Genomic DNA, 27,741 nt, shown 5'->3' with positions numbered 1-27,741 from the left:
CTCCTGAAGACAGCGCATCAGTTAATACTGATGCGCCGTCTCCTTCCCCCCCGGCCGGCTGACTGCGCATGCGCGGGATCTCGCTAGTCTCGCGAGATCCCAACGCAGCTCAGCCCCAGCAGCAGGGACAGCGCTGTCCCTGTTGTTAGGTATAGGCATCGCCGTCTGCAGCTGGCGAAGTCGACAGCTGCAGGCGGCGGAACGGTCAGCGATGCTGACCGTTCATAAATCTGGCAGGAGGCAGGGGCGCAGTGCAAAACATCGCCCCTGCGCTATGCCTCCTGCCCCACACCGCCGGCGTTAGAGTAAACGCTCGGCGGGTGTGATAGATCAGGGGATGCGCTATCCCCTGCTATAACGCACGGGGATAGCGCATATTATCTACCAGTATATACTTTGGGAAAGGTAGCAGGTACTGATAATAAAACTGCTGCCTGCAATATTGGATTATTTGTTTGCAGTTATTTGCTGTGATATTTAGTTTCTTCTCTCACAGCACAACATATATGATAATAAATGTGATGCCTATGCAATAAATTCCAAGTGCAAATCCCATCTGATTGGATATATCTGATTCTTTTTTTACTGCAAAAAGGTAGCAGCAGCATAAGGTGGATTAGGAGAAATCAGGGAGATTTCTAGACTCTTCAGGGAGAGAGGGAGATTGCTCCGATTTCAGGGAGTCTCATGCAGAATGCAGGAGGGGAGGCAACAATGGTTGTAAGAGCAAGCACACCATGGAAAGTGTAAACTAGCATAAATGAGCAGAACACGCCTCTCTACTTTCTGGCCTGATCAAGTCCTCAAAATCGGACTGTCCTACTTTAATGGGAACAGCATGGAACGAGTCTATTATTGCACATAATGGTAAGGTAGTTGTTGTGCTATTATGCCCAAAGTCCGTTGTTTGGTACTTTGCACATGTGCATGAATGGCTCCTCCTATGGGTGGCCTTTGGTTGATTATCCATCAATGGGTACCATTGATGGATAACATTGATGGTGTAAAACCATCTCTAAGGGAACCATTGATGTTTTCAGCAAACGGTGATTACCCCTGAACTGTGGGTCAACCAGGGCTTGGGCCGGGATTTCAAGGGTGCTGGTCGTCCAAACTGGGCTGAGTCCGGACACCTTGGAGAAAAATTATGAATTCAAATCATCGACGCTCAATGACCATCCCTAGGTCCTACGACATTGGAAGCAGAACAGCAACAGACTGCCAGCGATTGATGGAGGAAATGGAGTCGTCGTAAGTGGGAGGGAAGAGATCAGGGATCTCCATCGTCGGAATGGAGATTTCCTGGCTGCTTTGTGCTATACGCAGCCCAATGGCGGCAGAGAGAACAGATGATGCGTCCAAGGACTCAGCAGTATTAGCAACTCCAACCACATCTGAATTAGGCCCAACACGTGAATGCACCAGGTCAGCAGGAGGAAAACTACAGTATTTATAATTGTTGCCAGCTATTTCATCCCAAGCGGAATGGGTATCTGCACACTGCATTACCCTAGGATTATAATAACAATGCAGTGATTATTTTTTTCACTTTCAATAATGACACAGATGGTCACAATTGCCTTGCGCAAACTGACAAGTATGAGGAAATAGGAAGATTTCCTGGCCCTGTCCGTGCACATTTAGCTCATGTCAGTAGGAACAAGTCAAGCAGCGCAGCAGCCGCAGAAACTACAAATCCCGTCATGCCTCACTACCGGACCCAGACTGCGACGCAGACTACGTGAAAGCATGTGACCAAATCCCCGTGACTGAGTCCCAGCCATAGAGCGGAGGAGGGGTCCTGGCTGCTCGCTGGTCGCTGTCAGAGTCACACAAACCCCCACTTGCCCACAGCTTGCAACCCGGCTTCTGCTTCCGCTTTGCTTCCGGTTTCCGGTCTTGCTGAGCAGAAAGGAGAAGTAACAGGAGAGGAGTGATTCTGAATGAGAGGGTCACATGATTAGCTGTAGGGATCTTTGATAGTAGGGTAGGGACCAGGGGGGCTGCTGGTCACCTTTCACAGCTCTGTATTGGGCGATGAGCAGCTGATATCAGGCTCATAGAGGGTCCTTACCGAGGGGTGTGTGTGGTTAGGGGTGACTTGGAGGGGCAGCTGCTGGCATGCTCATACTGTGAGTTACATATAATCGGGTTTGTTATTAGATTATTGCAGGTCAGGATATTTCTGGCCAGTGGTTGTTTAGGTTGAGGGGTGTCTTGTACAGCTTGGGGTGTGATGTGTGCCCTGAAGTAGAACTAAAACACTTGAATCTGAGAGAACCTATTTGCTGCTTAAGGGGCACAGGATTGAGAGCTGCCGGATCCTATTGGAAGGAGAAGACAGATACAGGTAATATGTGTACAGTTTATTTTGCAGGGTTATACAGCGTCGTAAAGCAATTCCTAGAATGCCCTGCCTCTGCTGGGACTTGTAGTTCCATAACAGCTGCAGGTTGCTAGTCTCTGGCCGATCGTCACATAAAGGGTGGAAATAAGCACACAGACACACTCATGGTAAATATGGACTGAAGACATGTTTCCTATGAGAACAGTTTCCTCTTTAATTTAGTAAGCGTACTGGGTAGAATTAAAACAATAATGGACCATAGCGGAACAGGTTTACAGCCCCAGTCAACCTCCCCACCTGCCAGTGTGCCTGCCATGTGGCAACTAATGGCTGCTGAAAATTTAATGTGTTTTAGATTTTATTTAATTAACCATTACCAAATAGTTTGTCAGTTCATTCTATTGCTGTGCTGTTAGGAAGTAGCCAGATGGAGACGCTATAATCGGGAGTTACATCAACGGGAAGGTTCTTGTTGGAACGATAATCCTGGCACCATGGTGTTGCGCCCTTTAAATAAAAAATTTCATTATTCGTGTTCTTACGTAACTTTGGGCTATCGGTCCCCCGTTATGAAGTTAGGAGCAAATGTTGCACCAGAATATTACCCATAGCAACCAATCAGATTCTAGCTCAGGCCTGGCCAACCTTTGGCTCTCCAGGTGTGCCTTGCTATAGTTTTAACATCCCTAATAAACTGTGGAGAGGAATGCTGGGACTTGTAGTTTTTCAACAGCCGAAGAACGACAGGTTGGCCTGGCCTGTCATAGTTAAATAGTAAGCAACTGCTGTATTGCACACTGAAGTCACAGTCTTCCATGTATTGGGAAATGACACAAATGGTATCTAACCCTGCAGTCTGGACACAAAACAAATGATTCTGTTTATAGTAAATAGGAATGAAACATTTTAATAAGTGTTCTTCTTACCAAGATAGGCGTTGTCTGCAGTACAGAGCGATTCCTCCCGCTGTATAGTTATATGGTATGTCCCACTTACAGACTTTGGTTCACTCGTGATATTATGAAATAAGCAGTTCCCTGCCATAATACCAGCTCTCTGCCATTCTCTTCTGCAGAAGGAAGTATCCACTTAAGTCATGCTGAGTGTTTACCCTTTCTGTGTCACGCTCACCACCTTGCCGGCACCTTAGGCGCCTGCTGTGCATGTTTGCGTTTTTAATCTGGTTGTAGCAATATAAAAATAAGCAGTTGCAGGGTTGTTCTGGCCACTTTTTGCATTTGAGTGTAGCAAAATTGTGAATGATCTTGTTGTATACCTACATCCGTGTATTACACTAATGATGAATTGCCAGTATTGTTGTAATGTCCTCTGACCTCTGTGCTCCTTGTAGATTTCCTTCCTTCCTCGTCCACTCTCTGATAGATAAAAAATGTAACTAATAGCATTGTGGCGGGAAGAAGCATAAGTAACAGGGTCCAAATTTGCCAGCGGTGCAGGATACCGGCCGATCTCGGACTCTTAAAATTAAAAATTAAAGATTGGCGGCATCCCTATGTACAGTGTTTTTGTGTATTTGATGTAGTGTGTATGACGTGTTGCTAGTGAGAGCCATGCTGCGGAATGCAGCCAATGCTGGGTCCCGTCGCTCCTGATATCGCGCTAGGTACACCATCTAATGCAGGCATGACCAAACTGTGGCCTTGCAGCTGTTGTGAAACTGCACATCCCAGCATGCCTTGCCATAGTTTTAGCATTCCTTAATAGCAAAACTGTGGCAAGGCATGATGGGACTTGTAGTTTCACAACAGCTGGGGGGCCATAGTTTGACCATGCCCGGTCTAATGTGTACCCAGTTTAAGAGTAGTATTTGTTAAATGGCAAGGGAATTCAACATCCAGCTGTTGTGGAACTACACATCCCAGCATGCCACGGCATCATTTTGCTATCAGGGCATGATAAACTTAGGAAGAGTGTTCTGGAATGTACATTTCCACAGCTTGAGGGCCACTTATTGAATGTTATATGGTATACAGGCGCCACATATACAGTGTTGCCACACCATTGACCCAGATGCAGATGTGATCTCTGCAACCCCCTTTTATGCACCAAGGAATTCTGTTGCATGTTGCCATATGAAGTATTTATTCTCTTACAGGATGTATGCACAATTGTGGTGCGTCTGCCTAGCTGCTTTCTCAGCTACGACCTTTGGGCAGCTTGCCGACGATTGCATCCTTTCGGGAGGTGATAAATCAAAAACGGAGCAAGAAATTCTGAAAAAGCTAGCTCCATTGAAGAACAAAAGGTAACGATGTGCAGATAGGAGTCACAGATGCTTTCCCAGACAGTCACACAACATATGCATGAGGTATACAGAACATTCACACCATTTATAGAATGAAATGTGTAAATTGAGTAAAAAGAAAAACTAGTAGCTACTTCATTAACATTTAGCTGTCTCTTTCTTAGCTGTCCATCCACTAATCCTTTCCTTTTCAAAATCTCTCTGACCAGATCTACAGTAGTGCTACCAGTTACACAAATGCACACACAAACATTGGGTTGCAGTATATCATATGATGGGGAAAGGTGGAGGAGGGATTAAAGACTGATCGTTGAGTGGGGGGGGGCACTTTCTGCTGTTGTGCTTCTAGCACAATGTGGCCTGTATTTCAGCAATGATATGCAGACCAGACCTGTGCTAGGAGCACCACAGAGGAGAGCGACACCTCAGGCAGGGAAAAGGAACTGCATGGGTTTTAAAAGATGCACATTGCTAGAATGGGTAAACGGTCATTAGGTCGACATGCATTGGGTCGATCACTGAAGGTCTACATAGCTTAGGTCGACCAGTGAAATAGGTCAACATGGCTAAAGTCGGAAGGTAGACGCAAGCATTAGGTCGACAGTGCCAAGGTCGACATGAGTTTTTTTTAGCCGACATGTGCCGACAGCAGGTATTTTATGCCCTACCATCCACTAGGGTGTGGAGGGAGAATAGAATAGTGTGTCTTCAGTGGTCAACCCAATGCATGCCTATTGTGGCTCAACCTAATGACCCATACCCCTAGAATGAACACTATAACTATAACCTGGTATTTTTGCTGAAAGGTTAAAGTTCAGTGTTGATGATGTCATGAGAACGTCAGTTAGCCTTCTAGGAGACTGGTCCTTCCCAACCCCATACATAGACTGAGGCACAGGTGCGTAGGCACCACATCTGCTGTTACCATATGTTTAAGATGATGAAACATTATATTTGGCTGATAATGCACATTACACTGTTAATAGCTGCTCCACTATATACTGTCCCTGCGATAGATACATAAATATGTGTTTTGAGGACATTACCTATTTTGCCATCTAGATAAATTCAATCAAGATTCAGTAACCTAGAGGTATTGACCGATGTGGATAGGACGTGTGTGTGTGTGTGTGTGTGCGCGCGCGTACAGAGATATCAAATTCACTTTTCTTTTGTATTTCAGGTTTGAGACCACTGTTCAGTTAGGCGCAGATACCTACAAGTATACGTTTGAAGTGTGTGGGAGGATCGATAATAGCAGTAAAAGCTCTAATGAAGGGCTAGTGCAGGCCAAAGTTGGCTCCTCAGAGACCACTGTGATTGGCCGCATCAATGACACCCACGTCATCAATGGAAGTAAGTCTCGGTGGATTTCATAATGTGTAAAGATTTATTGTAATTAAGCCATATGACGGCTGTGTGCTGTTGGATGTATATAGTTCGATATAAAGTGACTTAAACAGTATTATTAACTATTCAGAATAATATAATTCTAATCTTAGGCTACATTTATAATTCTATATTACCCTTTAAGAGGTCTATTGCAGGGCTCCAGAAAACCCGGGGCCAGGTCGCAACGTTGACCAGATGCTGCTTCCTGGCCACCAGGCTTGCATTAATGCCGGCAGCGCAGTGGACAACTCACCCGGCATCGTCTGTATCAGATCAGGTCCATGGCCTCACTGCCTCGAGTTTTGAAATAGCTGCGGGTCTGATCTGATACAGCGCAGCCTGTGCCACCCTGTCCTTTCTGAAGACTAGAATCGTGCAAACGCTGCTGAGATGTAGGTTTCGGGACCGGCAGCGGGGGGCGGGAGCTGCCTGTGTCTGGATTTGATGGCTGAGCTGTGGGTGTCTGAATTTGCGTCGGGGCAGGCGCTGCTCACTTGCCTATTTCCTGATTGGGGACCCTGCGGATGCTGTTTAGCTGAGACCAGGTAACAACGCAGTCCTGCCAATACAGTGGGACAACACGCTGCTGATGGGACTTCCAGGCAAGCGATTCGCCGGTCCAGCCAGCCCTGGCGCTGCTTCTTTTCAGTGCTGCTGGGTGAGTAAGGGGGTTAGGATGCTGCTACTGGGTGAAGATGAGCAGCTAGGAGGCTGCTGATATTGTTACAAAGAAATAAGGATCAAATATGGTTTGAGGTAACATGTTTAAATAAGGGGCAGACTAGATGGGCCAAGTGGTTCTTCTCTGCCGTCAAATTCTATGTTTCTGTGGTGCTTGTGAGGGGGGTACATTTAGGAGGCTGCTGCTGGGTATGAGGGGGGGGTATAGTTAGGAGGTTGCTGCTGGGTATGGCGTGGGGGGTACAGTTAGGAGGCCGCTTATGAGGGTTGGGGAGGAGTAATTTTTGGGGGGGATCTGCCCCTGGTGTTTGGTATAACATGTAATGGGCATTATGGTATGTGGTATAATATGTAATGGGTGTGTATGACATGTAATGGGCATTATGTTGTAAGTTTTTAGTTTGTCTGGTTCCTACATTTTCATCCTGTTTCCTAGATTAAAAAAATAAATAAATATATAAATACAGTAGTTTCCAATATTTGCGCAAGAAAGTTCCAGTATTTAGGTAGATCCGTCCGTAGATTAGTTTCACATGTAGTGCAGCTTTACTCAGTTGTGGGAATCACCATAACCCACGCAGAGAGACATGTAGAAAAAGCCAGAGAAGCGCACAGATGAGCGGTATAAAAGTAACACTTTACTATAATAAAATAGCTCACATACGTGTAAGTTTAGAACAATATGTAGGCAGAAAACCTGCAATTCTTAGCCCGGGCGACAGAAGTCCAGCAACAGCACGATGTGATGACACCAGACCGGTGTAGGAACTTGTAGCCGGGACCAGACAGATCTGAGGACGTCAGCGGGATGTCAGCGTCAATTAAACCCGTCTCTTGATAAAATACCTATACAAGTATTGAAAGCAGTTCTATGCACTCTTAAGCTGTGTACACACGGCAGCGATATGGGCTATAATCGCTGGAAATATGTTCGCTGGCGACAATATTGCCAGTGATGGGAGTGTGCCCCGGCGATAAATCGCCGGGTGCGCGCTCCCCTTTTCAGCCCCATTCTAATCGCTGGTCGCCGGAGCTTGCCTTTCCGAGTGAATCAGAATAACCACCTTAATGTAAAGAAACATTGCTTTTTGTTGGTTGAGAAACCTCCTTCCCTCTAATCTTAGCGGGTTACCGTGTGTTCTGTGTACAGACCTCATTGTGCAACATGCACCCATTTAAACCGCTTACCTTTTATTGCACAATCCTAAGAAAAATGATCCATATACCTGGAAATGTGCAGTACAGAAACCACTGGGAACATGGACACCGGCGCCATTTTCCCTGAGACTTGCGCATGCGCAGTAGGGAAGGAGTGGAGAGACCCGCACCATAAGGTGCTTTTGAAGCAATGTATGGTATCGTGGAATAATTGTGCTTATATTCGCTGGAAATTTTTATAAATATCTTCCCTGGCAATTTAGGGTGCTGATCCCCTGATTCAAAAATGAGCAATAACAATGGAAGAGAAAAAAGGTGAATCAGTTTGACTGGGATGCACTCCTGTTCCACAGTAATAAAATATTATTTTTACCTATAAAAGGTGTATACTTTATTTGTTGACGTATTTGATTATTTTTAGAAGTTTTATTTATTAAACTTTATTAAGAGCTAGTAGGTCATCATTCTGTAATGGTGCTGGATAATACAGTTTGTCAATGATATGAGACCTTAAGGTAAGTAGCGAAAATATTAAAACAAGATATAGATTTAAAGAGAAAAAGAAATTTTAAAGATTAAAAATCACTCTGTGAATATTGTAGCTTGAATATACTTGTCTAGTTACTGCTTAAATTCCACAGTGTGATAGTGGATTAATGCAGTGCCTGTGTAGGGTGTTTGATTAACACGGTGATATTCTCACTGTCTGTTGTCTAATCAAAGCAATGTATTGCCCTCTGCGTATATATTCCTCAAATGGGGTTGATTCTGCCCACGATAGTTCTATCTGAACCACTGCATATGGTGCAGATGTATAATCCGTACGGACAGGTTTGTCCTACACTAGTACTAGTGCTCACAATCTGTCAGGCAGAGTCACTGGTAATTGTCAAAGGGTGTGCACTCAATTAGTGCCGTGCACACTGTGCGATCTTCCAATTGGATCTATGCTGATCCTATAAGGTGCTCTACATACAATTCATGTGGCACATATACGTGGGTCGTACACACTGTGCAATCTTACGATTGGATCTGTAATGATCCTGTGCTTCTGAGCTTAAATAGCTGATGTGCTTTATGGTGCACTACATACAGTTCATGTGGCACGTATACATAGGTAGGAACAGTACTGATGGTATGTTGTGCACAGTTATATGAATCACGTGTTCACATACATGCATTTCTTTATTGGGCAAGATCACTGGTAGGCTGCCAGTACGAATGTGTGATCTCTGAATGTCATACACACTATGCAATCCTCAGGTTGGATCTACACTAGCATTGTGTTTTTGTGCTAAAATAGCTACTGCATTTTATAATGCGCTGTTAACAAGTTAATATATCACATATACATCAATGAAAGCAAATGCCAGTGGTGTACTGCACACAGTGAGTCACTGTTAACTGCCAAGATGGATCTTCAATCACTGATTGCCATACACACTGTGCAATCCTAAGATTGGATCAACACTCGCACTGTGCTTCTATGTTTTGATAACTCATACGCTTTCTGATGCGCTATTAACGAGTTCTGATATCACATATACAAGAGTGAAAGCCAATACCAGTGACGTATTTGACAGGCTTAAATGGATTATATGTGCACAGCAAAACAGTTCTCTAACGGGCACAGTTACTGGTAGCTGTCGCAATAAATGTGCAAACACTGATTGCCCTACACACTGTGCAATCCTAAGATTGTATCCCAACTGGTGTTGCGCTTCTGTGTTTTAAATAACCAATGCGCTATTAAGGGTTAGTATAACATATATATGTGAATGGAACTTGTGTCAGATCGTATACACTAGATTCTATGCCAGGATCTCCTTTACTATTGACAGTGATCCATTGCCTGTGTAGGGTGTTTGATTAACACGGTGATATTCTCACTGTCTGTTGTCTAATCAAAGCAATGTGTTGCCCTCTGCGTATATATTCCTCAAATGGGGTTGATTCTGCCCACGATAGTTCTATCTGAACCACTGCATATGGTGCAGATGTATAATCCGTACGGACAGGTTTGTCCTACACTTGTACTAGTGCTCACAATCTGTCAGGCAGAGTCACTGGTAATTGTCAAAAGGTGTGCACTCAATTAGTGCCGTGCACACTGTGCGATCTTCCAATTGGATCTATGCTGATCCTATAAGGTGCTCTGCATACAATTCATGTGGCACATATACGTGGGTCGTACACACTGTGCAATCTTCCGATTGGATCTGTAATGATCCTGTACTTCTGAGCTTAAATAGCTGATGTGCTTTATGGTGCATGCGCAGTAGGACCTGTCACACTTCCAGAGTTTATTTGCAACTGCGCTGCAGGGAGTGGGCCTTCCCCAAAGTAAACTATTGAGGCACTGCCCATTTTCTCAAAACAGGGCAGATGTTGCCGATGCTCTTGTGTCGACACCTGCAATAAAAGTCAGGCAATCCAAAATTATATAAGCTTTTACACTGTATATTGTTACAAATATAATTTGTGCTTCACCTTTACCAGTATCTGGTTGATAGATCTTCAGGAAAAAGATAGACTGCTCAACAAGTTGACCCCAAATGTTTGACGGGGGTCAAAATGTCGGCCTGTACAAGATGGTACTTCAGGTCAACAGTTTCAAGAGGTTGACATGCCAGTGGTCGACACACACTTTAAAAAAAAAAAACATTTTATTCTTATTTATTTTTATCCATGATGGTAAATGCTAACGTGTGCTGAGCGCAGCAGTAGTGAATCGGATCGCCTTGCCCTAATATGACGAGCGAAGCGAGCCCACAAGGATACACGTTTCTAATAATTTGGCTCAGATATGGTGAAACACATTCCATTTCGATCCCCATGCATGGCCACGCGACATTGAAATCTAATAGAAAAATAGTCTGTGCAGGCAAGACTATATTGTCCAAATGTAATGTGTACACTGCTCTGTGGAATTCGATTCCAATTCAAAGGGATCGAATCAGGATTGAATAGAAAGTAAATCGCACACTGTATTATATTAATCTTTGAATTTTGTCTTTGTTCTGCAGCGGATTGGATATTGCTTTTCTACAAATCTGGGGATAAATATGACAATCACTGTGGTCAAGAATCGAGGAAAGCGATGGTCATGATATCCTGTAACAAAGACACCCTGGCGGTATGGTCTAGAGCATAATTAATGGGGGCAAGATCCCCTTTGCTGTACTACTTTAAAAACCGTTTGTGTTTATAGTGCAGCAAATTGTAATGCTGTGTTTGTGTGTGTTTTATATAGAGATTGATGTTCCAGCATAACTCTAGAATGCCTGGAGCAATTTACATCAAAGTTGATTCACATATGACTTACAATCTGGAATAGTACTATAGGGGTAATGTAGGGTACACACCAGAACTTTTTTGGCCCCAAAACACCCAATTTAGAAACAATCTCAACCGATTGTATGTAAATTGGGCATGTTTTGGGCCATTTCAGATCTGATCTGCTGCGCGGCCCCGCTGGTCGTTTCACAGATCCTACCTGCAGCAGGTAGGCTCTGGAAACAACCATTCAGCTGGGTTCAGGTCCAGATCAGATCAGATTCAGATCGCATGCAGGTCGTGAGCAGATCATGTGCTCCAACAGATCGTGAGCCGATCGTACGATCATCATATGATCTGCATCGTTTTGGTGTGTACCAGGCATAAGACCACCCCAGAACCCCTGTGGGGTCCCAGGGCCCCAAAAAGGAGTCCTCCCACTACACAAAGTGGGTCAGGGATGCAAGATATGGCAGAGTTGCATAACATAAAGGGAGTAGAGGACACGGGGCTTAAGAAAATAAAACTGATCAGATTCAGGAACCCACCACATACAGGTGTATGCCAGTCACACTAACATACCTCCCAACAGTCCCGATTTTATCGGGACAGTCCCGATTGTCAGGGCCTGTCCCGATGTCCCACCCGCGGGCGGCAGTGTCCCGCGGTGTGGGGGGGCTGTTGGGAGTCCCCCCTGTCAGCTGCTAAGCAGCGGGGAATAAACGCTGTGCGCATGCGCACAGCGTCTATTCCCGCAGCCAGGGGACTGGGGGCATGGCTAGAGGCTCACAGAGCCTCTGGGTCATGCCCCCATAGCGAAAAAATGGGGGCGTGGCCTCGCGGAAGAGCCGCGAGTATAGGCCACGCCCCCAAATTAGGCCACGCCCCCGGGAAATTTCGACGCGCCTCCGGCGCGCTGGAGCATCGTCCCGCTTCCAGGGCATCGAAAGTTGGGAGGTATGCACTAAGGTTAACCTTTAAAACAAAAGAAGAATAAAGTTCAACTAATGCTAACGGCACAACCAAACCGCTCCGTTATACCACGTTCTCTTTCTTCTGTGGCAGGATGGCTTTACAGTGGTTAACGAAGAGAGACAAAAGTCAAATGACTGTTTCTACCTCTTTGAGATGGACAGCAGTGTTGCCTGCCCCCTGGTGGAATATCATCTCAGTGTGGGCTCTATTCTACTTATTGTGTGAGTATTATGTAGGAGGGTGATTGCTAAATATTTATATTATTCCAAAGTGTCCATTTTATTAGTACGTAATCTTCACTTTTTTTGGCTACAAACTTACATCTTGATGTGTCCACATACAGCCATGGCCAAAAGCTTTGAAAATGACACAAGTATTGGTTTTTACAAAGTTTGCTGCTGCAGTGTTAGAACTTTTTGCCAGATGTCCCTATGGAATATTATAGTAAAATGTCAGCATTTCCTAAGTGTCAAAGGCTTTTATTGACATGGACATGCACTACAAGTAGGGTTACCACCTCATCCCTTTAATTGCGGACACACATTAATTACACAGGTTCTGTGGCTGGCTGAATTCAAGACTCCATCTCACCTGGTTGAATCAGCCACAGAACCTGTGTAATAAATGTGTCCAGAATTACAGGGATGAGGTTGTAACCCTAGCTACAAGTCCTGTTTAAGGTGACCAACTCATCCCTTTAATCCGGGACACATATTAATTACACAGGTTCTGTGGCAGTTTAAAACCAGGTGAAATCCAGCCACAGAACCTGTGTAATTAATATGTGTCCCGGATTAAAGGGATGAGTTGGTCACCCTAGTCCTGTTACACATAACCCGTGAACTCTGTGTGACTTGGTATTGCCAAGTGTATTTGTGTTTTACCATTTTCATTAAAATGCAACTTATTGGCAAAACAGAACAAATAGCCCAAGGCCCAAGCATCTTATGCTTTGCAGGATAACACTGTAGCGGAGCATTTCGCATGCAGATATAGCCGTGGTCACACAGAATATAGGCATGCTGCATATCATTCGGATCAGAAGAAGCTGCTTATGCTGTTCGCACTGAATAAGATGCATGTAATGGGAAAGGTCAAAAAAAGACTCCTGACACTACAGAGGCGTAGTGCCAGGAGTGTGGTGCAAGTAGAAGAGCTATTTAACGCAAAAGGAGGCTAGATGTTTATTGACACATTTCTAGATCAATAGATTTAATGGGATGCAGTTATAATCCCGGTGGTCGGAATCCCGACGCCGTAATCCCGACACTTTCTCCCTCTCTAGAGGGAGAATAAATTAGCGTGCTGAGCGTAGCAAGGCACCGGGCCCACTGCGTGGCGAGCCCGCAACGGGGGGCGATACACGTGTCGCCCCCCCCCCCGTTGGGATTTTGAACGCCGGGATTTCGTATTTTTAATGAGCTGCTGCTTTCTGCAGTAAGAAAATGAGAAAGAAAACACAATATGAGAGATTGATCGCATCACACTGAGTAATAATGAAACAGACTGTAATTAATGCGTTGTTTTTCACCTCCAGGTTTGCCGTCCTGGTTGCATTGTATATTATTTGCGGTTTCCTGTACCAGCGCTTTGTGGTGGGAGCCAAAGGTATGGAGCAGTTCCCAAATTACACCTTCTGGCAAGAGTTTGGCAACCTTGTAGCGGTTAGTATCATGATTTGAAATGACCTTGAACTCTGTAAATGGTAATCTATGATGTGCACTGGTGTTCCCCGATGATTCATGTAGGGGGTGGGAACATTCATTGCAATCATGCAATGAAAGTGTGTGTGTGTGTGTGTGTGTGTGTGTGTGTGTGGAAGGGGGGGGGGGTGGTCTATGCCAAGTTTTCTGTAGACAGGCTTCTGGGGCATTTAATCAGGCCTGGTTTATTAAGTTTCAATTGTGGCACAATAACTGAATGATCACACAGGTTTTGTAGAACCACTGGGCTGTAGTTTATTCACCAGTTGTCAGGACTGCACAGACAAACTACTGTGGTTCTCGTTATTACATCAGCAATGTATTCCCGTGACCCTGTCACTGTTTATACACTAGATTCAGCCAGTTTGCCCAGCATCAGTCACCCTGATCAAAACACAAGGCAGTCTATTTAAGCCTCTTCCCCAAGCACTGCCCTCTAATTACTCACACCCATGTGATGCACCTATGTGGGCAAGGAATTAACCCTGTTTTCACCATAAGACTGTAGACTCCCAGATAATGTATTGACCTATTGCAGTCCAAATTAAGGTTTAAATGTTTAAATTAATTGTCTTTTTTTGGTACTCTTTACCTAGCACGGCGCCCGCGATTGGCATCGCGTTCATCGGGGGTAAAAAATCGCGGGCATCCCATGCACTAAAAAAACGGGTGCGACGCGATGCCCGCGATTTCCCATAGGGATCAATGTTAAAAGTGTCAATAGACGCGATTTTTGTGTTCAATGCCTCAATGGCCGCGATTTGTCCATAGGAAACAATGTTAAATGGACTACAGAGCCCTAATAGTCCCCCTGAAGTCTGAAATGGCCCCCACATTTGTTAACGCCACCCCACGATCAACGTGAACCCGAAGCGTGGCGAGCGCAGCGGTACGCGTCCTCCGACCTTTTCATACCCCCACTATCCACGTCGGCGTGGAGTTGAGAATAGAATAGTGTGACGAGCGCAGCGAGCCACCGAGCCCGAAGCGTGGCGAGGGGACGCGGACACCTGTGAAGCCCGCGAAGGGACGCGTTTACCTGTGAAGGTATCCGCGTCCCCTCGCGGGGCTCGCCACACTATTCTATTCTCAACTCCACGCCGACGTGGATAGTGGGGGTATGAAAAGGTCGGAGGACGCGTACCGCCGCCGCTCGCCACGCTTCGGGTTCACGTTGATCGTGGGGTGGCGTTAACAATTGTGGGGGCCATTTCAGACTTCAGGGGGACTAATTGGGCTCTGTGGCCCATTTAACATTGTTTCCTATGGAAAAATCGCGGGCATTGAGGCAGTGAACACTAAAATCGCGTCCATTGACACTTTTAACATTGTTCCCTATGGGAAATCGCCGCGATGGGCGCCGTGCTAGGTAAAGAGTACCATTTTTTTTATTAGAAAATGGCCTACATTGAATGTTTCACGATGTTAATGTTCTTCTTTTAAAGTGGCTCACCATTGGATCTGCTACTAGCGCTAGGACTGTTGAACCTGACTAGATATTGGACATGAATTGGTTAATCTTTCTCAAAGAACTGGGACAATCTACCCTGTTTGTCACACACTTAAATTCCTAATTCCAGTGTGCAGTTAACATAATTACAGTTGCAAGAAAAAGTATGTGAACCCTTTGGAATTACCTGGAATTCTGCATAAATTGTGTTCTGATCTTCATCTAAGTCACAACAATAGACAAACACAGTCTGCTTAAACTAATACCACAATTATATGTTCTCATGTTTTTATTGAACCCACCATGTAAACATTCACAGTGCAGGGTGGACAAAGTATGTGAACCCCTAGCTTCTCCAATAGATAATTGGAATCAGGAGTCAGCCAACCTGGAGTCCAATCAATGAGACTAGATTGGAGGTGTTGGTTAAAGCTGCCCTGCCCTATAAAAGACACACAACAGTTTTGAGTTTGCTATTCTCAAGAAGTATTTCCTGATGTGAACTATGCCTCGCACAAAATAGCTCTCAGAAGACCCACAATTAAGAATTGTTGACTTGCATAAAGCTGGAAAGGGTTATGAAAGAATCTATAAAAGCCTTGATGTTCATCAGTCCACGGTAAGACAATTTGTCTATAAAAGGAGAAAGTTCCGCACTGTTGCTACTCTCCCTAGGAGTGGCCGTCCTGTAAAGATGACTGCAAGAGCACAGCATAGAATGCTCAATGAGGTGAAGAAAAATCCTAGAGTGTCAGCTAAAGACTTACAGAAATCTCTGGCACATGCTAACATCTCTGTTGACGAATCTATGATACATAAAACACTAAACAAGAATGGAGTTCATGGGAGGACACCACAGATGTAGCCACTGCTATCCACAAAAACCATTGCTGCACATTTGAAGTTTGCAAAAGAGCACCTAGATGTTCCTCAGCACTACTGGCAAAATATTCTGTAGACAGGTGAAACCAAAGTTGAGTTGTTTGGAAGGAACACACAACACTGTGTGGAGGAAAAAAAGGCACATTACACCATCAAAGCCTCATCCCAACTGTGAAGTATGGTGGTTTGGGCGACAGAAAAATTAATTCCCAAGTTTATCAAGACATTTTGCAGGAGAATTTAAGGCCATCTGTCCACCAATTGAAGCTCAACAGAAGATAGGTGATGCAACAGGACAACGACCCAAAGGACAGAAGTAGATCAACAACAGAATGGCTTCACGCAGAGTCCTGACCTCAACCCTGTTGAGATGCTGCGGCATTACCTCAAGAGAGCGATTCACACCAGACATCACGAGAATATTGCTGAACTGAAACCATTTTGTAAAGAGGAATGGTACAAAATTACTACTGACCGTTGTTTAGTTGAGGTTATTGCTGCCAAATAAGGGTCAACCAGTTATTAAATCCAAGGGTTCACATACTTTGTCCACCCTGCACTGTGAAAGCGTACATGGTGTGTTCAATAAAAACATGAGAATTTATAAGTGTGTGGTATTAGTTTGAGCAGACTGTGTTTCTCTATTGTTGTGACTTAGATGAAGATCAGAACACATTTTATGGCCAATTTATACAGAAATCCAGGTAATTTCAAAGGGTTCACATACTTTTTCTTGCAACTGTATGTAGGGAAGACAGGAGAGTATACTGCTTGCTCAATTTTACAATCTATAGGGGTTATGCCTGGACACCATATTTAGAGGAAGGCAAAAACTGCAGAGTCAGGAGGAGGTGGGTTAAGCCAGAAGTAAGGAAATGAGTTCCAAGGGCATGGCTAAAATTCTACCAGCATGGGCGGACATTCCAGAGGATGGAAGTCGTCTGGGAGTGGGAGTAGCTGAGACTGCAACCCGAGCAGAGCAGAGAGCATGCAAGTGAGTTATGTGAGGAAATTAGGCTGTGGGTGCAGAAAACCTAGAGGAGCTATTGAGCGCTTTGATGTGTGATGTATGTCACAAATTTTGGTATCATCTCATGAAGATGGTTGATCTTACAGAAAAATAAAACTATTCACATGTATAGGTGGAGTTCTAAGCATACAATGGGGGATTGAGCAATGTTGTAGGACACAACTGCATCCATGACTTGACCATACCTTCTGGGTGGACATTTTATCGAGCTCTTTACTCTTATTTGTAGGACGGATGTGATTTTGTTTGCCGATCTCAACCTCGATCTGCAGAGACGGCATACCGAGGAGTAGGAGATGATCAACTTGGCGAGGAGCCAGAAGAAAGAGACGACCACCTTCTACCTATGTGATTCGAAGTCACCAGTGACCTCTCTGTGAATGAAACCTAGCGATCGGAAGAAGCACATACCTTCCATCCGTTTCTTCCCTGCTGCTTTAGAACCTCTTTTCTTTCGTAATGCTTCTCCGCTGCAGTGTGGGATGAAAGTTCCCATGACCCTCCTCCCTCCCACCTTGTGGAGTTATTGCTGCCACAAGCCTGCACTTGGGTAGGCACCTGCTATGTGATGTACGTGAGAGTAGAGCCAATATCGTACCTTCTCTTGGTAGCCAGCCAGGTGTCTGCTGCTGTTATAGCACTGAGCGCTACAGCCCTGAAGACCAAAACACAAACTCAGGATACAGTACGTCCGGAAACTGATAGAGAAGAGGCAAAAGTCTATGGAAAGACTTTGGTATTACGGGGTTGGTGGGTACATTAGCAAATTTAAGGGAGGAAAAATAAAAGTAATCCTTTATTGATGGATTAAATGGCAGATTAAATCACTTTTTAGATAGAACACATACTTTTTGTTTGGAAGGCCAGTTGTATCATTTCACTACATTGGTCTTTAACACTTTTTACGCACTTAAAAACACGGAAAAATAAAAACTTTGCTAATAACATAGTCCACCTCATTGGTTTAGGTGTGGTTCACATATAGTGCAGCGTCAGATCCACCATTACACCTCCTTGCTTTGCCTCTTGTCTCGTACCTTTTCCAATAACTTTTTTGGGGTGGGGCATCAACCTTTCTATGGGTGTTTATACCTTGTGTGACTTTATTGGTGAGTTGATGGGATTTGTTTTTGTTTTGTTTTTTTTATACAAAAAATAAAGTTTAAAAGAAAAAAATGAATGAGTCGTTAATTTGCCATTGGGTATAGATACAATGTATAGTTAACCCTTTGAGTAACAAAATCTGTGGGTAATGTTCAAAATATCCGCTACAAGTGCCAGCGTCGCTCCCATTTGTTCTATAAATTCAAATAAAAAATGTTGAGTAAAAAAATATATATTTTTTCTACATACTTCAGAGCAGCCTTAACAATGGGTTTATCCCTTCTTCCCCTTTAATTAGACAGGTAGTTTTTTCATCTCTAGGATCCAGCCCCTCCTCTTCCTCTATATAGCACTCCTCCTCCCCATGTCCTCTAGTCTTTTTCCTGTCTCCTTATATAGTACAGGTAGTTAGTGTAGGTTTTTTTTATTTTTATTCCTTTATAGTAGGCTGGTATGCTACTATACTGGGCAGTGGCTGTGGTTGGCGGTGCTTTGCCCCTTTTAAGAATATGGTCCAGGCCGGTGGCTTAAGGACACTGACCTGCGGCATGGAGACTCTTTTTTTCCCGGAGGGTTGAGCACACATCTTGCCGGCAGTGTAATGGAGGCATAGTCACTGGTGTGCGCTTCTTCAGCAGCTGCAAGGGAGCACGCTGTGGCTCAGGAGGCTCATGAGGCAGCGTCATCAAGGCGCGCCGGCAGGCGCGTGCTTTGAGCAGGCCACGTGCGCGCCTCCTGGCAGAAGAGGACGTGCACGTGGCACTCGCCGGGAAGCGCGTCATAACAGGCAGCCTTATCGCGCGGCTGGTGTTCCAGCATGCCGTGCGTGTCACCCGGGTGGTGACATCACGCGCAGTGTGCGCCGGGGGACGCGTCATTCAGCTAAGGCCCTGTCACACGCGGGCTGCGTTCCAGCAGGCAGCGTGCGTTCCAAATGAGCGGAAGAGCTCATATATAAAGCACCTGGCCGGTGTAACAGGCGCTGGGGATTTTCTCTTGGAAAAAATGGATTCTGCTGTGCTAGAGGATACCTCTCAGAGAGCTAGTACTGCGCTGCCCAGGTAAGTCCTCTGTGAGGACTGGTTCTTTATTATTCTCTTTGATTATGCTAGTTAGTAATAGGGGCCTTTTCTGTTATAGTGTGCCTTCTATGTCCAAGAAGAAAACCTGTAAAAAGAAGAACACTGCTAAGAGTTGCCTAGCATGTGACAAATCTTTTGTAGGGGAGGATGCCCTTTGTCAAGATTGTGCTAAGAAATCTACTGGGCCTTCTGCTTCTTCTCAGTTGGCCGAACTTATAACGTGGATGAAGAAAAATTTTGTTACCAAGGATGAGTTTAATGGTAGCAAGAGAGCTAGGTCTCAGTCTGGCAATCACGATTTGGATGTGGACTCTGTTGCAGCATCTGATGATGCGGGCTCTGACGGTTCCACCGTGGAGTCAGGGGAAGTAGTTGAGGATGAACATCTATTTAATTTGGATTTGGTACAGTTGGTACTTAAGGATCTTTACAAAACTCTCAATTATAAATAACCTGTCAAGTCTGATTATGATACCCTGTTTGAGTATAGAACCAGGAAGGGTAGATGCTTTCCGGTCCACAAAGTAGTCAAGGACATTTTGACTAAAGAATGGCTCGGCATTGATAAGAGGATAGGGTCATTCAAAATGGTGGACCGTATGTACCCTATCGATGATGAGGAATTCCTCAAATGGTGCAGTATCCCTAAAATAGATGCTGCTGTGGCCGAGGTTACCACGAAGACCAGAATTCCATTGGAGGATGGGGCGTCTTTGAAGGACTCCATGGATAAAAAATGGAGAGTGCCCTCAAGAGACTACATATTGCCAGCTCTATTTCTATGAAGTCAGGTGTGGCTGTAGCATCTTTGGCCAGGGCACTTAGGTTGTGGTGTGCATCTCTTCAAGAAGACCTGCAGGAGAAAGTGTCTCAGGACCAGATGAGCAAATATCTGGCCCAAATGCAATTGGCCATAGATTATATCTGTGAGGCGTCTCTTGATATTCTAGATTTTTCAGCTAAATCAGTCACATCGGGGGTAGTGGCTCACAGAGCACTTTAACTCAAGTCTTGGGCTGCTGACTCCCATTCTAAAAGTAAATTGGCAACCCTCCTTCTTTTTTGTTTGGGAGTAAGTTGGATCTGATGATCCAGAGAATGACTGGTGGGAAGTCGGTCAGACTACCACAAGACAAGAGGGGTAGATATGTTAATTACCCGTATAGGCAGTCATTCAGACAGGACAGGTCCTACATGCCAGGCAGGCCCTTTAGGGACAGATATACGTCCGACACCTCTCGGGTGTTTTTTAGTCACTCCGAAAAGGGGGACAAAAGCAGTGACGGCATGCCTCCCGTGGTAAAGATTCCAGTGGCGGGCAGACTGATGCAGTTCGCACATTTATGGAAAAAAAACATTCAGGACAAGTGGCTCCTACAGATAGTTGCCACGGGATACCGCCTAGAATTTTTTGCAAAGCCAAGATTGGCAAGATTTTTAATTTCGAAACTTCCTCCGCCAGGTGCAGAGAGAGAGAAGCTCTTCAGTCAAATTTAAAAGATCTCATCGACTCTGGAGCGGTCGAAGAAGTTCCACCTACAGCAAGGGAATTGGGGTTCTATTCCCGTATATTTGTAGTAACCAAAGCGTCCAGAGAATTCAGGACCATTATAGATTTGCGTCATCTCAACGACAGAATAAGAAAGAAAAAATTCCACATGGAGACCACCAAGTCAATTCTCATGGGGTTGAGGAAAGGGGACTATCTAGTGTCCATAGACCTCAGGGACGCCTACTTTCATATCCCTATTGCAGTTCAGGACCAAAAGTTTCTAAGGTTCGGCGTAGAAGGCAGACATTTCCAGTTCACCTGTCTGCCGTTCGGTCTTATGTCCTCCCCAAGAGTTTTTACGTAAGTCCTGGTGGTTCTTATCGAAAGTCTCAGAAGAAGAAAAATAATGGTCTGGGCCTATCTGGACGATATACTGATCGCGGCTCGGTCAGAAGAAGAAGCTTGCGAGGCAACAAACTCTTTCTTCAGGAACACGGCTGGAAAACCATTTGGGAAAAAGTAATCTGGTCCCTACTCAGGAAATTCAGTATTTGGGTATACTCATAAATACAGCCGCGTTCCGAGTGTCCATTTCAAGAAAAAGATGCGATAGAATACAGCAATTAATACTGTCTGTAAGAGAAAAGAACAAAGTATCACTAAGGACAGCAATGAGCTTGTTAGGTATGATGGCCTCAACAGTTGAGATTGTAACCTGGGCGAGGTGGAGAATGAGACAGTTACAATGGGAACTTCTGAAGTATCCAGTAAGCTGTTTTTTTCTGGAGCATCTGATAAGAATCACAGCAAGAGTGGTGAAATCTCTAGATTGGTGGGAAGGAGATCGGCTGGCATTAGGAACTCTATCTCTGGTAAGCCCTCGTTACAAGGTAATAACTACAGATACAAGCGCGACAGGCTGGGGGGCACACGGCCTCGGGAAAATGTGTCAAGGCGTATGGTCACATCAAAAAGCGGAGTGGTCTTCCAACTGAACTAAGAGCTGTTTGGCAGACGATAATCTTTTTTCAAGAAGATCTAGCAGGGTCCCACTTGCGCATATTCTCAGACAACGTCACGACTGTATCTTATATCAACAGGCAAGGAGGTACTCGAAGTCCGGCCCTGTTAGAGGAGGTTCAAAACATTATGACCTGGGCCAAAGAACATCTGAAGTTCATATCGGCTCTCCACGTTCCGGGAGAGTACAACCAGATAGCAGATTGTCTGAGCAGGTTAGATCCCGTTCCAGTGGAATGGGAGTTGGACAACACAATATTCAATAATCGGTAGTTCAAAGGTTCGGGCTACCAGAATCAGGTCTGATGGTGTCAGCGGTCAACAAGAAGACCCTTCGATTTTTTTTTTTCCTGTTATCCAGCTCAGGGCTCATGCGGGATAGATGCACTGTCCCAGAAGTGGCAATTTTCCCGCGCTTATGTTTTTCCTCCTTTCTCCCTAATACAGAGAGTGCTGTGGAAGATCAGGATGGAGCAGGTCCGAGTAATCGCCATCCTTCCATACTGGCCCAGAAGGGCGTGGTTTCCAATGCTGGAGAGTATGGCAGTGGAAGATCCGGGGTTCCTACCAGAGTCACCCAATCTCCTGAGACAAGGCCTCATTCAATGCCAAAACCCACAGGCTCTGCGTTTAGCGGCGTGGAATTTGAGAGGCAGCAATTAAAAGATAAAGGTCTCTCTCCAGAAGTAATCAATATTCTTCTTCAGGCTCGGAAGATCTTTGTGGAATGGTCTAAAGGGAAATTCATATTTCCGAATGCGAGTATGTCAGATATACTTCAGTTTCTATGTGTTTAATAAGGGTCTGGCAGTGTCAACTCTGAAGGTACATATTTCGGCGTTGAGTGTTTTACTGGATAAAAAGTTAGCTGAGCAGGATTTGATTAAAAGGTTCTGCCAAGCGATCAAAAGAATTCGACCAAGGGTCAGGTCTACAGTTCCCCAGTGGGATTTGAATTTAGTTTTGAATGGACCTATGTCTCCTCCATTTGAACCTTTAGATAGAACTAGTCTGAAGTTTCTAACATGGAAAATGATTTTTCTTGTTGCTATTACTTCGGCCAGGAGAGTAGGTGAGATTCAGGCATTGTGGATAGAAGACCCATATTTAAAGAACTTTTCGGATAAAGTGGTTCTGATGACAAATCCATCTTTTTTGCCAAAAGTAATTTCATCTTTTCATCTTGGTCAAGAAATTATTTTACCTTCTTTTTACCCGACTCCTACTAATCGGAGAGAAGAGAATCTCCACACCCTGGACGTGGTTAGGGGATATAATATTTACTTAAAGTGAACCGAGGACTTTAGGAAAACAAAGGCATTATTTGTGATTCCTCGGGGAGCAAAGAGAGGTCCTTCTCCAGGCTATGGCATGAGGTATTGTATTCCCGCCCTTGTTGCTTTGTTACATCCCATTGTTAAGGCTGCCATGAAGTATGTAGAAGAAAGCTTTGGATTATACTCACGATAATTCCTTTTCTTTGGAATACTAGAATGTGTGCTGGGACTGGACCTTGGATCAAGGGAAGGCATTTGCATTGCGTTGAGTCACAATGTCGATAGTATAGGGTAAGGATTGTCCTACTAGGTAAACACCATTCCTACTATCGTTCTGAATGTTGACCTGCAGATCACCAGGACATAACATACCACAGCCAGGCAAAAATCACTGGTTATTCAGTGTAAATGATTGTTGCTTAAATGAAAAAAAAAAAAAAAACTATTGCAAAAACTGCTAAAATATCTCACTTACGAATTCTTACACCCTGTAACATATGGCCTCAAGGTTGGGAAACTGTGGTCTACACCTTGGCTAATCGAGCTGTGAAGCTCTCCGCCATTAGGCTAACACAAAAGGTCCAACCCAAATCTCATCCTACCAGTGACAGTAGAGGGTAGTAATTTCTTAAACCAGTGGTTCCCAACCTCAGTCCTCAAGGACCCCCCCAACATTTCACGTTTTACGGGTCACCCGGCAGGTGCACCGGTGTAGAGGCATTCGGGGAGAAGGATCACTCCCCTTATCCAGGAGTGGCCAGGCTAAGGACTACATCATGTGACCATTTTCATTTCCTCGCAAGCTAGGCTGCAACAGGCAGCCTGAGTAAGACTACACTTACTCAGGCTGCAGTTGCAGAGGGACACTGACCGATAGTCATTTTTGTCTTGAACTGTGATCGCATTGCAGGCCGATGCAATCCCAAATGCAGGCAGGGGGTGGTGTGCGTCTACTCCTGTGTTTGCAGTGCTTAAGGATCGCTCATGCGGTCAGGTTAGCGTATGCATAGCGTATGCTGCCTGCATAGGTAACATCCCAATTGTTTGTGGTGGAATAATTATTTTTTGTTGAAGCCGTATCTCTGGATTTTATGAGATTTGTTCTGTTTTCAGTGTCCCATAATCTGTATTGCATACTGAGTGGGCAGTATGGAATCATGATACAGATTAGATCCTGGGATGGGTCATAAAGACAGATGTTACTGACACTTGGCTTCTTCCTTGGCCATGTCTCTAGTGGTGCGTCCAATGTACTGCAGTTAGTACCGACAGCGCTATCTTTCATCCAGCCCCCACATCACGTTCCATAGGCACTGATGCAGGTTGGCTCAGTAAACTGTGAACATTCCAGCTTACAGAGCACCTGAGATGCCGCCTGGACAAATTTACCAGACAGCTGCTCCTCCGCGCAGCCGCTCCTCCTCTGTGCAGCTGCCCCTCTGTGCAGCCGGCAGACACTGAATGAGATGCAGGGAGATCTGGAGGTATTTAACCACTTGCCTGACGTGGTTGCATTATTTGCGACCATACCAGATTATGCCATATCTTACCTGGTCACAGACAATACGATTAGTCAAATACATATTGTGATTGGGGGCAAGAAGATTATCTTCCCGTGAGCCAGACACGGTTTCTGACTGGTTGCGTTGTTTGCGTCCAGGCCAGATATGGCACAAGCTGGTTTGGTCGCAATTGATGCAACCACACCAGGCAAGTTAATAAAGTCCTTGGGACTGTATTCAGCTTCACTGGATGCAACTGCAAGAGGAAAATCGAGCTCAGATTACACAAAAGGATATATTTGTAAAAGGGGAATGGGAAACTTCTGCACTACTATCAATTGTAAGATGTATGATAATATGCCCCAATTATAACCTGTAGATCAATATGGTTTCAAAAGAGGGTGAGCTGTCATGGACAATAAGTGAGATCAAATGCAAAGAAAGAAAGAAAAGGATTGTCTCTTTGCCGGCACATAGAATGATAGTAAGAACAACAAGGAATAAATAAATAAAAAGCCAAGAAAAACTTCCAGAGAAATACAGCTTGGTTATATTTTGGGGCTGCTTTGCTGTATCTGGATGGGAAACTGATTCTATTCAGGACACAATAACATTTCAAGACAAGTAAGGCATCCTTGGAATGGAACATCGTCCCCGGTGTCAGAGAGTTCTGTCTCAGTTGCAGATCTGATCATGTGGACAATGACCCAAAACATTCAACTAAAAAGCACCCAAGAACGCATAGGAGCAAAACATCGGACTATTCAGACGAGGCCTCTAGTAGTCCTTCATCAAACCAGAGACACGGCATAGAAAACAATGGATGCCAATTCATTTTTTTTCACTTTCAAGTATTTCAGAGAAATATAGGTTCTTCCTTTTTTGTTGAATGGTACGAACGTATCTGCCCACGTGTTGATTCTAAATATAGCTCCATTTTTGTATCCATAGGTTTCTTTGTGGATATCTATTTTTCAAATCAAATTCCCAAACCCATAGAAACATTCCTGGATGTACAGCCCCTTCCAGCGGTCAGCACAATTGGGAGACGTGGGAGGGACATAGCGGATTTCCAGCTTAGAAGAGGAAAGACTACTGTGCAATTCCTGTTACGCTATTTACATACTTGCCTCCCAGGAAGCCGCGTTTTGTCCCCATTTGCACTCCCAGAAAAATAAAGTACAGCATTATTAGAATAACACTTCCCAAAGCGATGGCAAATACACACCAGGGAGAAAGTTTTAGCTTGTTTATTTTTAAGGCTCCCATACACCAGAGCAAAATTGGACCCAACCGTCCAATCTCGACATGTCGTGCGATGGATTGCGTGCGTGCGATGCACACTCCCGCGGGTCCTGGGGTTGGCCCCCAGATAAGACGTGCTGCATGTCTCATCCATCGTCTCTCATTACAGTTGAACAAGCGATCATATTTGCTTTTAAGCACATACGATTGCTCGTTCGACAGCTCCACGACCTGCTTACGATCAGATCGTATGCAGGTCATCCTGATGTATGGCCAGCTTAACTCTCTACCCTGAGCAGACTAAGGTGTTACACAAATCATAGATGCAAAAGGATGAAAAGGAATTTTTTTTCACCCCAGGTACAACACAAGCCCATTCACATTCATTTTTATTGTGTATATGTTAAACAGTGATTATGTCTTTGAGACATAGGTTTATTGAAAAGATTATTCCACTTTCCCATACTCTGCCCTTACAGTCCCCGTAATAAGAGATCCATGCTTGAGTCAAGATGGTTAAACTGAATTGACTGCAGTACTAATTAAGACACCTAGGGTGAGATTTAATAGGATGAGAGATTCAGGACGTGAGAGATTTGGAAAGAAATCACCTGTTTTTTAAAGCGGCAATCATTTACAATGCAAAACCAGTTTGATTTTTCAGTGTAAATGATTGCCACTTTAAAAAAACAGGAGATTTCTTCCCAAATCTCTCACTTTCTGAATCTCTCATCCTATTAAATCTCACCCCCGATGCTCAAGCATGAATATCCTTCAAACAGGATTGTACTGATGGAGTTTGGGAAACTCTGGATAATCCTGCAATTGAGACTGACAATGACTACACCAGTAGTCCCTGCCTGATTTCCTGGAGAAGGCTGCAGTTATTTGCTCCTCTTGGCTCTCTCGATCATAAGGATGTAACTCACACCCCATTTCAGCAGCTTCTCCTTTGGGATGAGGGCGACTCTGATAAACTTTAAATATACACATACAAGTTCAGGCAAGGTTACACACTGTTGCGTAAGTGCCAGATTCTGCTCAAGACATCTATGTAGACGGGTGTGGTATAAATACCCGACGGTCGGGATTCTGACAGTCATTAGTCAGACGTCGGAATCCCGACTGCACAGCGTTGGGAGCGCAATTGATCCCCTTGCGGGCGCGCTGCGCTCGCCACGCTGCGGGCACGGTGGCGAGCTACGCTCGCCACCTATTTTATTCTCCCTCTACGGGGGTCGTGGACCCCACGAGGGAGCAGTCGGGATTCCGACGTTAGAGTAATGACTATCGGAATCCCGACTGTCGGGGAGCCGTCCGGCACCTATGTAGACTAGTGTGATTGGACTTGTCGCCAGTTATATCAAGTGAACAGGTTGAATTTAGAATGTTGACACATGGTTAAACTATCGACATGCAGTGCTGGCATACTCAGTATGTAGGTAATGGTCATGTTGACATTCCTCATGTTTACCCATATACAGTAAGTCCACAAGAGGTACTTTCAACAAACCGTCCCAGATGGTCTACAGCAGTGGTTCCCAATCCTTGTCATCAAGTGTCCACAACAATGCATGTTTTCCAGGTCACCCAGCAGGTGCACTCATTGTTCAGACATATTTTAAAAGATTCACAGGTGGAGCTAATTATTTCACCTATGATTCTGCATGGAGACCTGGAAAACGTGCACTGTTGGGGGAACTTGAGGACCGGGGTCGGAAACGACTGGTCTACAGGATCTTCTTCCAGGTGCTGATGGTGTTGTGACTGTCACTTCTGGCACAGACTCGTGATCTTGCACTAACCCTCCCCCTAACTCCCCCAAACAGACTTTACACGGTCAGCATCCTCAGAATATC

At 44.8% G+C, this 27,741-nt stretch overlaps 1 protein-coding gene across 1 annotated transcript; it reads left to right on the top strand.

Annotated features, from left to right (window-relative positions):
* The first annotated feature begins 1,769 nt into the window (after window positions 1-1,769).
* Window positions 1,770-18,333, top strand: M6PR (mannose-6-phosphate receptor, cation dependent). Its single transcript, XM_083149389.1, has 7 exons — window positions 1,770-2,350; window positions 4,464-4,613; window positions 5,797-5,969; window positions 10,871-10,980; window positions 12,186-12,316; window positions 13,633-13,759; window positions 17,390-18,333. The coding sequence occupies exons 2-7, from the start codon at window positions 4,465-4,467 to the stop codon at window positions 17,510-17,512; spliced, it is 813 nt and encodes a 270-aa protein (XP_083005515.1). The 5' UTR covers window positions 1,770-2,350; window position 4,464; the 3' UTR covers window positions 17,513-18,333.
* Window positions 18,334-27,741: the final 9,408 nt, after the last annotated feature.

Source organism: Crinia signifera, chromosome 6, assembly GCF_055691185.1.
Source record: "Crinia signifera chromosome 6, ASM5569118v1, whole genome shotgun sequence".
In the NCBI taxonomy this organism is placed as follows: Eukaryota; Metazoa; Chordata; class Amphibia; order Anura; family Myobatrachidae; genus Crinia; species Crinia signifera.
This window is presented reverse-complemented; position numbering and strand designations above follow the sequence as displayed.

What these genes read in the sequence shown, in the direction of transcription:
- M6PR (XM_083149389.1), top strand. Translation starts at nt 4,465, where the DNA reads ATGTATGCACAATTGTGGTGCGTCTGCCTAGCTGCTTTCTCAGCTACG. An exon ending in GTAACAAAGACACCCTGGCG is followed by an intron (nt 10,981 to 12,185) that starts GTATGGTCTAGA and finishes CTTCTGTGGCAG; the next exon opens with GATGGCTTTACAGTGGTTAA. An exon ending in GGCTCTATTCTACTTATTGT is followed by an intron (nt 12,317 to 13,632) that starts GTGAGTATTATG and finishes TTTCACCTCCAG; the next exon opens with GTTTGCCGTCCTGGTTGCAT.